At 41.0% G+C, this 12,466-nt stretch overlaps 1 protein-coding gene across 1 annotated transcript in view; it reads left to right on the top strand.

Moving 5' to 3' along the window:
- The window catches only part of LOC118237700 (ribosomal RNA-processing protein 7 homolog A-like), an 82,825-nt gene extending 70,924 nt beyond the window's left edge, over positions 1-11,901 (top strand). Inside the window, 2 exon segments of the mRNA XM_035453759.1 lie at positions 10,758-11,810; positions 11,866-11,901. Of these exon segments, the coding sequence (XP_035309650.1) occupies positions 10,758-11,810; positions 11,866-11,901 (1,089 nt within the window).
- Positions 11,902-12,466: the final 565 nt, after the last annotated feature.

Raw genomic sequence — 12,466 nt, 5'->3', positions numbered from 1 at the left:
AATCAACTTGGTGACTTTCTTCATGTGATATTTAAATCATAATGTGTAGTAAACAAAAAGCAAGCACTTTTATTATGTGCCAGGTTCCAAACATAGGTATAAATTTGGGAACAGAAAAAAAAAACAAAACAAAACTATCTTATTATTGAAAATGTCAAGCCGTATATTTCTCTTTTTTTTTTTTGAAGAGAAAAGTGTATTTCAAGTTTAATTTTATAGGAGTAACTCAAACCAAATTTCATAAAAACTCAATTATTACAATATTTGACTTATTGAAATGGAACTTATACTTAGCCAAGGTGCCTTATTTACATGTGTTAAATTTATGGTTTTTACTATATAGACTAAAATATAAAAGAAAATAATGGAAGAAATAAAATAATAATTTTTTAAAAATTATTCCCAAAGTCACTTTATACCCTAGTTTAAAAATAAGTTTGACATTTTGTTTCATTTCCCAGCCATTGCTGGCTACTTTATCCCATAGGGTACATAAGATCATGAGAAAAAAAGTTATACCATTAAAATAAACTTCACAAAGATACTACATTTGAAGACTACTAATGTCTTCCCTTAACAAATTCCCAAAGGAAAAATTTCGTACAAAGTTAAAAGTAATTAAAGTCAAGTATTACATTACCTCACTAAGTAAATACAAAGAGATTTAAAGTTCATCTATACACCCATTTTCTGTATTTTGTTATGTCTTGGCAAAAGAGAGTCTTAAAACTAAGCATAGTTGTATTTTTTTTACAGCAGCTGCATTATATGTTCTATTATGCAAATGTAGTTCCACCATATGAGTTTAATGCCAACTGTCTCCCAAGATTATCACATCCTGCTCAACCACCCCAGAGTTGAGAAAATAAAGTGCTTCTCCTACTGTATTCATTAAAAAAAAAAAACTTCGATATATTGCCTCAGAATACAACTCTTAGCTCAGTGCTGTTAAGTGACAGAGGTTGGATAGAAAGCAACATTGTCTTGACTTCTATATACCCTATAGCAACTAAATGGAATCCATGGCTTTTTAACATTATAGATGGGGCCCAATATCTATGGGAGTAATTAATTTTCATATTCTGCCAGTACTATATTTGTGGAGAAGGATAATGCCCATTCCTCCTTAAAGAAATAGTATTTACTACTTTTATCTAGCTTGTAAAAATACGGATCACCATCTTTTTTTTTTTTTAGTTCTAGTTAGGGAACAAGCTTATTTCAAGTCCCTTCTCCCTTTCCCTCCCCTCACCCCCAACCCTCCTCCCCCACCCCCAGTCTACCCCCCACCCCATCCACCCACCACTCCCCAGGCAGGGTAGGGCCCTCAACTGGGGCTCTGCAAAGTCCACCAAGTCTTCCTATGCTGGTCCTGGGCCCTTCCCCATGTGTCCAGGGCCAGAGTGTAACCCTTCATATGGGATGGGCTCTCAAAGTCCCTTCTTGCACCAGGGAAAAATACTAATCCACCACCAGAGGCTCCCTGGAGTGCAGTGGCCTCCTTATTGACATCCATGTTGAGGGGTCTGGATCAGTCTTGTACGGGCCTCCCGGACAGCATCTAGGGTCGATGTGCTCTCCCTTGTTCAGGTCAACTGTTCCTGTGGGTTTCTCCAACCTGGTACAGACCCCTTTGTTCTTCTTTCCTCCCTCTCTTCAACTAAATTCCCGATTTCGGCTCATTGTATATCTGTGGATATCTGTCTCTGTTTCCATCAGCCACTAGATGAGGGCTCTAGGATGTCATAAAGAGAAGTCATCAATCTCATTTTAGGGGGAGGGTTTTTAGGTTATCCTCTCCACCGTTGCCTGGATTGTCAGATCGTGTCATCCTTGTAGGTCTCTGGAGATCTCCCTGGTTCCAGATCCCTTCTCGGGCCTATAGTGGCTCCATCTGATATTGTATCTCTCATCCTGCTCTCTTTCCTCTATTCTTCCCCCAACTCAATGTTTCTGCCCCTCCATTTCCTCTCCTCTTCTCCTCTTCTCTTGCTCTTATTGTAGCAGCTCCTTTTCCCCCCACCCTCATGTCCCCAGTTAGTTCAAGAGTTCATGCCACTTCCATTCCTGGGGACCATTTAACACTTAGAGTCCTTCATGTTTCCTAGTTTCTTTGGTGAAGAGCATTATATACTGGTAATCTTTTGCTCTATTTCTAAAATTCATATATCAGTGAGTACATACCATGTTTGACTTTTTGTGACTGGGTTACCACACTCAGGATATTTTCCTCTAGTTCCATCCATTTGCCTTCGAATTTCAAGATTCCATTGCTTTTTTCTGCTGAGTAGTACTCCATTGTATAGATGTGCCACATTTTCTCCATTCTTCAGTAGAGGGGCATCTAGGTTGCCTCCAGGTTCTGGCTATTACAAACAATGCTGCTATGAACATGGTTGAACATATGTCCTTGTTGTAAGTACATGCCCTATTTGGGTATATACCCAAGAGGGGAATGGCTGGATCTTGAGGTAGACTGATTACCATTTTTCTGAGCAACAGCCATACTGATTTCCAGAGTGGTCTTACAAGTTCGCACTCCCACCAGCAATGAAGGAGTGTTCCTTTTTCTCCACATCCTCTCCAGCAAAGATTGTCATTGGTATTTTTTATTTTAGCCATTCTGACAGGCATGAGATGGTATCTCAGAGTTGTTTTGAGTTGCATTTCTCTGATGGCCAATGATTTTGAGCACTTTGTTAAGTGTCTTTCAGCCATTTCAGATTCCTCTGTTGAGAATTCCCTATTTAGTTCTGCACCCCACTTTTTAATTTCATTGTTTGGTGTTTTGGTGGCTAGCTTCTTGAGCTCCTTATATATTTTGGAAATCAGTCCTTTGTCAGATGTGGGATCGGTGAAGATCTTTTCCCATTCTGTGGGTGGTCGTTTTATCCTACTGACTGTTTCCTTTGCCTTGCAGAAGCTTCTCAGTTTCAGGAGGTCCCATTTATTAATTTCAGACCTCAGTGTCTGTGCTTCTGGCGTGATGTTCAGGAAGTGGTCTCCTGTGCCAATTTATTCAAGGGTAGTTCCCACTTTCTCTTCTAGAAGATTCAGTGTGGCTGGATTTATGCTGAGATCTTTGATCCATTTGCAGTTAAGTTTTGTGCATGGTGACAGGTATGGATCTATCTGCAATTTTCTGCATGTCCGAATCCAATTGTACCAGCACCATTTGTTGAAGATGCTATCTTTTTTCCATTGTATAGATTTAGCACCTTTGTCAAAAATAAGGTATCCATAGGTGTGTGAGTTGATATCAGGGTTTTCAATTCGATTCCATTGGTCTATAAGTCTATTTTTGTGCCAATACCAAGCTGTTTTCAGAACTATGGCTCTATAGTAGAGCTTGAAGTCAGGGATGGTGATGCCTCCAGAAGATCCTTTATTGTAAAGAGTTGTTTTGGCTGTCCTGGGCTTTTTATTTTTCCATATAAAGTTGAGTATTGTTCTTTCAATGTCTGTGAAAAACTGTGTTGGGATTTTGATGGGGATTGCATTGAATCTGTAGATTGCTTTTGGCAGGATTGCCATTTTTACTATGTTAATTCTACCTATCCAAGAGCATGGGAGATCTTTCCATTTTCTGGTATCTTCTTTAATTTCTTTCTTTAAAGTCTCAAAATTCTTATTGTACAGATCTTTCACTTTTTTGGTTAGTGTTACCCCAAGATATTTTATGTTGCTTGTGGATATTGTGAAAGGTGATGTTTCCCTGATTTCTTTCTCATTGGATTTATCATCTGTATATAGTAGGGCTACTGATTTTTTTGAGTTAATTTTGTATCCTGCTACCTTGCTGAAGGTGTTTATCAGCCGTAGGAGTTCCCTGGTAGAGTTTTTCGGGTCACTAATGTAGACTATCATGTCGTCTGCAAATAGTGAAAGTTTTACTTCATCCTTTCCAATTTGTATCCCTTTGATCCCCTTTTCTTGTCTTATTGCTATAGCCAGAACTTCAAGTACAATATTGAAGAGATATGGAGAGAGTGGTCAGCCTAGTCTTGTTCCTGATTTTAGAGGAAACGTTTTGAGTTTCTCTCCATTTACTTTGATGTTGGCTATTGGTTTGGTGTATATTGCCTTGATCATTTTTAGATATGTTCCTGTTATTCCTGTTCTCTCCAAGATCTTTATCATGAAGGGATGTTGGATTTTGTCAAAGGCTTTTTCAGCATCTAGTGAGATGATCATGTGGTTTTTCTTTTTCAGTTTGTTTATATAGTGGATTACATTGATGGATTTTCTTATGTTGAACCATCCTTGCTTCCCTGGGATGAAGCCTACTTGATCATGGTGGATGATTTTTCTGATATGTTCTTGGATTCGGTTGGCCAATATTTTATTGAGTATTTTAGCATCAATGTTCATGAGGGATATCGGTCTGTTGTTCTCTTTCTTAGTCATATCTTTGTGTGGCTTGGGTATCAAATTGATTGTAGCCTCGTAGAAAGAGTTTGGCAATATCCCATCTGCTTCTATTGTGTGGAACAGTTTGAGGAGTACTGGAATTAGCTCTTGTTTGAATTTCTGGTAGAATTCTGCAGTGAAGCCATCTGGCCCTGGGCTTTTTTTGGTTGGGAGGCTTTTGATTACTGCTTCTATCTCATTAGGGGTTATAGTTCGATTTAAACTGTTTATCTGATCTTGATTTAATTTTGGTAAGTGATATTTATCCAGAAAGCTGTCCATTTCCTTTAGGTTTTCCAATTTTGTGGAATACAGGTTTTCAAAATATGATGTAAAGATTCTCTGGATTTAATCAGTGTCTGCTGTTATATCTCCCTTTTCATTTCTGATTTTGTTAATTAGCATGCTCTCTCTCTGCCTTTTGGTTAGTTTGGCTAGAGGTTTGTCTATCGTATTGATCTTCTCAAAGAACCAATTCTTAGTTTCATTGATTATTTGTACTGTTTTCCTAGTTTCTACTTTGTTGATTTCGGCTCTCAGCTTGATTATTTCCTGGCGTCTACTCCTCCTTGGTGTGTTTGCTTCTTTTTGCTCTAAAGCTTTCAGTTGTTCTGTCAATTCTCTAATGTGAGTTTCCTCCAGTTTCTTCATGTGAACACTTAGTGCTATGAGCTTCCCTCTTAGCACTGCCTTCAGGGTGTCCCATAAGTTCGGGTATGTTGTGTCTACATTCTCATTAAATTCTAGGAAGTCTTTAATTTTTTTTATTTCTTCCTCATCCCAGGAATGGTGGAATTGGGAGTTATTCATTTTCCACGCAAATGTAGGTTTTCTGCAATTCGTATTGCTGTTGAATTCTAGCTTTAATGCATGGTGGTCTGATAAGATACAGGGGGTTATTTTCAATACTTTTGTACCTGTGGAGGTTTGCTTTGCTGCCAAATATGTGGTCAATTTTTGAGAAGGTTCCATGTGGTGCTGAGAAGAATGTATATTCTTTTGTGTTTGGATGGAATGTTCTGTAGATATCTGTTAAACCCAGTTGTGTCATAACTTCTTTCAGATCCTTTGTTTCTTTGTTAAGTTTCTGTCTAGTAGTTCTGTCCAATGGTGTAAGGGGGGTGTTGAAGTCTCCTACTATAAGTGTGTGTGGTTTTATGTGTGGTTTGAGCTTTAATAATGTTTCTTTTACAAAAGTGGGTGCTTTCGTATTAGGGGCAGAGATGTTCAGGATTGAGACTTCATCCTGATGGACTTTTCCTGTGATGAGTAAAAAATGCCCTTCTTTATCTCTTTTGATTGCTTTCAGTTTAAAGTCTAATTTGTTAGATATTAGGATTGCTACCCCTCTTGTTTCTTGAGCCCATTTGATTGGAAAATGTTTTCCCATCCTTTTACTCTGAGGTATCGGCTGTCTTTTAAGTTGAGGTATGTTTCTTGTAAACAGCAGAAGGATGGATTCTGTCTTCGTATCCATTCTGTTAGCCTATATCTTTTTATGGGTAAGTTAAGACCATTGACATTTAGGGATATTAATGTCCATTGTTCATTGGTTCTTCTTTGTTTTGGATTTATTGTTGGTGGTATCATTGCGTGTGGATTTTGCCCTCCTGTTTCTTTTTGTGTTTGGTGAAATTAGATTAACTACTGCCAGTGTTTTTGTGAGTGTAGTTATGTTCGTTGGGTTGGAATTTTCCTTCCAGAGACTTCTGTAGTGCTGGATTTGTTGATATGTATTGTTTAAATCTGTTTTTTTTTCATGGAATATCTTGTTTTCTCCATCTATAGTGATTGAAAGTTTTGCTGGGTACAGTAGTCTGGGTTGACATCCATGCTCCCTTAGTGCTTGTAGGGTATCTATCCAAGACCTTCTGGCTTTCAGAGTTTCCATTGAGAAGTCGGGTGTGATTCTGATTGGTTTGCCTTTATATGTTACTTGGCCTTTTTCCTTTGCTGCTCTTAATATTTTCTCTTTACACTGTAGATTTGGTGTTTTGATTATTATGTGTCGGGGCGACTTCTTTTTGTGGTCCAGTCTGCTTTGTGTCCTGTAAGCTTCTTGTACTTTCATAGGCATATCCTTCTGTAGGTTGGGGAAGTATTCTTCTATGATTTTGTTGAATATGTTTTCTGTACCTTTGAGCATTGTTTCTTCACCTTCTTCTACCCCTATTATTCTTAGGTTTGGCCTTTTTACGGTGTCCCATATTTCCTGGATATTTTGTGTTATTGTTTTGTTGGACTTGAGGTTCTCTTTGGTTGATGAATGTATATCCTCTAGCGAGTCTTCAGTAGCTGAGCTTCTCTCTTCCATCTCTTGAATCCTGTTGGATACACTTACATCTTTAGTTCCTGATGATTTACCCAACCTTTCCATTTCCAACATGGTCTCATTCTGTGTTTTCTTTATTGTGTGTATTTCAGCTTTCATGCCTTGAACTATTTCAAGAGCTTCCTTCACTTGTTTGGATGTTTTTTCTTGGCTTTCTTTAGATTCTTTAAGAGATTTATTTATTTCTTGAATTTTTTGGTTTGTCTTTTCCTCCAAATCGTTTAATTTTTTGTTTGTTTTTTCTTCTATTTCTTTAAGGGATTTTCTTGTTTCCTCTTTAAAGGTCTCTATCAACATGCTGAGATAATTTCTAAGGTCCATCTCATCTTCATGTTCTGTGTTGGGCTTTTCAGCTCTTGCTGGAGTGGAGTCCCTAGATTCTGGTGGTGTCATATTGGGCTTTCTGTTGTTGGGTGAAATCTTATTCTGTCTTCTCCCCATATCTTCTTTTAGTGGGTGCAGGTGGGTTCTATCTATCTCCTCTTGTGGCCCAGTGGTGTGTGGGGGCTAGGAATTCAATGTCCACAACTCTAGATGATCTTGACTCTCCTGGTAGTCTCCTCACTAGTTCCTAGTTCCTTGGTCGTTCAGCGGAATGGAAGAATGGGGTGCAAGCAGATTGGGGCGCAGGGAGCTCCTTCCTGCCTGGTCTTGTCTGTCCCAAGCCTGCAGGCACAGGTGGGCGTGGGGGGATGGATGTGGTCGGGTTTTTCTGGCTTGGGGTCGTGGGCGGGCAGAAACTCACTCACCTAGTTCCAGGTCAGTCGGCAGTGGCGGAATGGAAGAGTGGGGTGCTAGCAGATTGGGGCGCAGGGAGCTCCTCTCTGCCTGGTCGTGTCTGGCTCATGCCGGCAGGCACAGGCGGGGGTGGGGGGATGGGGGTGGTCGGGTTTTTCTGGCCTGGGGTCGGGAGCGGGCACAAACTCACTCACCTAGTTCCAGGTCAGTCAGCAGTGGTGGAATGGAAGAATGGGGTGCTAGCAGATTGGTGCGCAGGGAGCTCCTCCCTGCCTGTGCGTGTCTCAAGCCGTATATTTCTGGTAGATATTACATGATGAAGGATTCTTGTTATTATTTGAGTATATTTACTCATAACTTACATGATTTACACTTCAGAAAAATGAACATGTTCAATTAAAACACCCTGAATCATTTTCCACAGTACAGTTAGATATATCCAGGAAAATGTGACATCCCTATATTTAAGAGGCAATCTTGAAGAATGGTCTATAGAAAATAATGTAATGGATTAATGAAGTAACATGTCACTTTATCCCTTTGGAAAATACAAATAAAACTCTCAGTGAAAAGCATAACAAATATATTACAATTTGTCTGTGTTCAATGACTGAGTATTCACAAAATGGTGGAGGCAATTAAATTCTCACACAGGTGTTAGGGAACTGTAAAATGATTCTGAAGCCTGCCTCTGTTCATACTAGTCCTGAGCATAAAGCCAAAAATACAGCAGTTTAATTCTTGATAAACAGAAGTCAGTGCATACTCCACTTTGTTCCAAAAGGTCAATGAACAAAGAGGCATAACATCAATCTGTAATTGGATTATAAAGTTGATTCTACACTCATTGTTACTTACAGTTAACAGAAAGCAAAATCACATGAAAGAAGAATAAAAACTTGTGTAGCTTAGACTGTTATTTTAAAAATCATACAATTTGTAATAGCACACAGACATCACAAAGAACTAGATTGGGTCTTGGGACAGGGTGAAGGGATTTCATGGAAGAAAGAATATATGTATCTTGTGGACTCAGCTCTGTCACCCTGAATGCACAGCATGCTTCAGTATTTAAAATTTTATTCCAGACTCCACAAATATTTTATTACCCGTCCCGTGGGTCCAGTTTTTCAGGGTTCCTGAAAGAGTCATGGGTGAGAGAAGGGAAGAAGACTAAGCAGCACAAGAAAAGGACCAAAGTCCATCTGTGCAGTGTCAAGGTCTCCGTTTATTGGGGTGGCCAAACCATCTAATTACATGTTACAGGAGGCTCACAGAGCTGGCTTTAAGCTGCAAACTTAAACGTCATAAAAAGTCTTACAAAAGGTGTGCTTTAATCCGTATACTTTTGGGCTCATGGCCCTTTGCAATTTTATTTTTCATTTTTCAAAAAGGTAGTTTGTCACTATTGGGTCCAGTAACATGCCTTTTAAAAAAAAAAATGTTAGCATTCAATTTCCCACATAGAGAAAATATTTGGGTAATTCTTCTGTGATGACTAAATTCTTCATCACAATGTTGTCAACCTCCATCCACACAAACAAGTTCCTTTCATGCATCATTTATTTTAATTTTTACTTGTGGCCCTATTTATGTGCCTTTAGCTTTTCAACTTATTATTAGGCCCTGTTGAACCCACCTGTAGAAAGAATAGGGCTGACCTATTTTATTCCTACCCCTAACCCATCAGTAGCCTCCAGTTCATAAATAAAGTGTACAATCCCATGAGACACATGCTCTTCAGTAACATCCAGCAGAAACAAAGTTGTTACTTTATGCCAGTATAAGTGTTAGACCCCCGAAAACTCAAGTATCCGGGGTCCCAGGCCACGATCGCAGTCACCCCAATCACCAGGCAGATTCGAGAGTTTGCTGCAAACTGCACGAGGCTTTATTGTAATTTAACGAGCTAACCCCATGTTAACTCGGGTCTTTCACCCACCCGCCATGGCAGATGGCTAGCAAAAGACGGCTCCTATGGTCTCCCAAAAGATCTTAAAGGTCAGCGTAAGGGAAGTGTCTAGGGGTTCGCACAGGCTCATGATTGGTGTGCCTCCAGGCTTGGAGGGCTTGCCCTGTGTTGATTGGTCAACTGGTTGTTATGGCTCATAGGCCCTCCCAGGGTGGTTGCTATGCTCTCTACATCATTGCTGTGCGCTTGTCCATAAAGCACACCCAGAGCCATAAAGCATAGCGCCACCAGCTAACTTCTGATTGGTTCATTGTCACGAGACAGGCATCTGACTTTCTCGTTTCTAGGACAAGGCCATAGAAGCACATGTTCGGCCATTATGGCTGCCAAAAGGGAAGCTGGTCCCTTCATAAGAATATATGCTACTTGTGAATAACTATCCAAAAAAACTTAAGATTTTAAAACACAATGTATTGGAAAAACACAGTCGATTCAAAATTGCCCTGGTACCTGAATTGAGTCAATTGAAAATAACACACACACACACACACACACACACACACACACACACACACACACTGAGAAAGAGGCAGAGAAAGAGACATAGGGAATGCAGCAGACACAAAACCAGAGACAGAGAAAGACACATGAAGATTGAACAAGAAATGCAGAGACATCTTTATCTGGGATCACTGAATTTTATTGCAATTCTGGAAAAGCCCGTTGAGATTTCTTAATTTTGAAAATTATATATGTATATTGTGACTCTAAACAGCTCCTTGGAATATGCCTTAATGATTTAATATACTATTTCATAGTTTGTCTTCTATGTTCCTTGATACTCTATTCACAAAAGCTGGGAAAGGCACAATATTAATATTCTATGCCTGTTTAATGAATACTAAGATAGTAGGAAATCTATAAAATGTTATTATATGGCAAAGAAAAATGAAGTCATGATATTTGCAGGTAAATGAAAGGCACTATTAGAAGATGCAACTGAGTATTATAACCAAGCCCTTAAGGATCAAAAAGACAAATGTGACATGTTATATCTCTTCTGTTATTCCTAGCTCTGAATATTCAGATGAAAGTTTAGGACTCACTTGAGAGCTTATAACTCATATGCACTTAACAACAGTAAACATAATGAACATACAAAATTCAACAAAATGAAGGGGGTGCATATTGGAGGGTTAAGAGGGAAGAAATAGATGTGGGGAATCATGCAATTATGTTATATATGAAAGTAGACACAATAATTAGATAAAACTTGTAAAAATTGTCATGAAGGACAGACTAATGCTTTATAATGGTGCAGTTATTAACCATGGGTTTTAAAAACATACAACAGCCTGCCCTTAGGTCCACAAGTTGGTGACACGCAAGAGGAAAGCTGGAGCTTGCGGCTATGAGGGGAGCACACCCAGCCTACAGAGTTATTCAGCTATTCCTGTCAAGTTCACCAAACAGCAGCAGGCTTCCCATTACCTGTATGTGAGACAGCACAGAGATTGAGGAGGCACTCAGTCCACGTGGCCTCCCAATAAGACCCTTTTTGTCCTCAATGTGCCCCCGTACTGCACAAAGGAGTGCCTGTCCCGACTCCTGTCCTCCTGTGGCACCATCAGGACAGTCGACATGAAAGAGAAGCCTGACCATGCTATGAGCGCTAAAGAGGCAAAGCCAGAGTTTTTTCACCCGAAGCTCATTCCGGGCTTTCAGGTAGCTTATGTGGTATTCCACAAGCCAAGTGGAGTGTCAGCTGCCTTGAATCTGAAGGGTCGATTGCTGGTTTCTACAGAGAACCACTCTGTGAGGAGCAGGATTCATAAGTGTATCAGTGAGTATGAAGAGTCGGTATTTGACCCAGAGGCCCTGAGGGTCGAAGTAGACACATTCATGGAGGCTTACGACAAGAAGATAGCTGAGGAGGAGACCAAGGACAAGGAGGAGGAATTTGTTCCTGATGATGAGGGCTGGGTGAAGGTGACCCGCAGGGGCCACAGGCCTGTGCTCCCTCAAACAGAAGCAGCCAGCCTGCATGTTCTCAGGAGGGAGAAAAGGAAACGTGCACGCAAGGAGCTGCTCAACTTCTATGACTGGCAGCACCGAGAGACCAAGACGGAACATCTGGCACAGCTGCACAAGCAGTTTGAGGAGGACAAGCAGAGGATTGAACTGATGCGTGTCCAACGCAAATTCCGACCATACTCAGCTGTTCTGGTCCCTGGAGAGCAGGCTTTGAAAACAGAGGACCAACAGGACTGCTCCCTCAGGGACTGTGATTTGGGAAGCAGACACCAGGCCAAGAAGCTGCTGCTGTGTCTCCAGCTCCATCTCTGTACCCACTGGCTGGAAGTGCAAGACCACAGGAGGATGTGGCCTTCAGAGAGCTGGCTTTTCCTTCTCCAGCCTGTAAAGACAGCTGGGAAACCTGACTGTCTGCTCCCACCCTTTGCCCTCTATGAAGCCCCTGCCCTCAACAGAGTCATTTGCAATGCAGTGAAGATGGTAGAGGATTTTATTGCCCCACACCCTGCTACCAGGACCAGCTCCAGACCCTTTCCCAGTCCTGCTCCCCCATCTCCATGAGCTCCCCTGTCCCCTTCTTGAAGTCAGATATTAAAGGTCAGAAACATATCCCCATGCCCCTAGCTCTGCCACAGAAGTCTCTGCTGCCCCTCTTGGTGTTCGATACCAGTGAGACCCACCCCACATTTAGTGGGCTGAGGGTGCTGGATAGGAAGTGTGAACAAGCTCGAAGGACAGAGCTACAGCCTCGAAGAAGTCCTGGGTTAGCTCTTGAGGAAGGGGCTGACAATTCCAGCCACAAAGTGGTGGATGTTCATGTAGACATAGTGATTGCCTGGGATTTCCACATACTGGAACCGCTGGAGAAAGGTGCAGGTGGTGAAATATTGTCTTTCCAATCAGGAGACTCCAAGAGCTGACTGCCTCCAAGTGGGTCAGAGACAACCCTCTTCCCAGCAGCCTGGGGACTTGGAGGCTGTTCCAGGAATATAGGCATTTGAGCTGTGAGACTACAGTGCTAAATTGGGGCAGGTACAGTC

The sequence above is a fragment of the Cricetulus griseus genome, unplaced genomic scaffold (genome assembly GCF_003668045.3).
Source record: "Cricetulus griseus strain 17A/GY unplaced genomic scaffold, alternate assembly CriGri-PICRH-1.0 unplaced_scaffold_2, whole genome shotgun sequence".
Taxonomy (NCBI): domain Eukaryota; kingdom Metazoa; phylum Chordata; class Mammalia; order Rodentia; family Cricetidae; genus Cricetulus; species Cricetulus griseus.
This window is presented reverse-complemented; position numbering and strand designations above follow the sequence as displayed.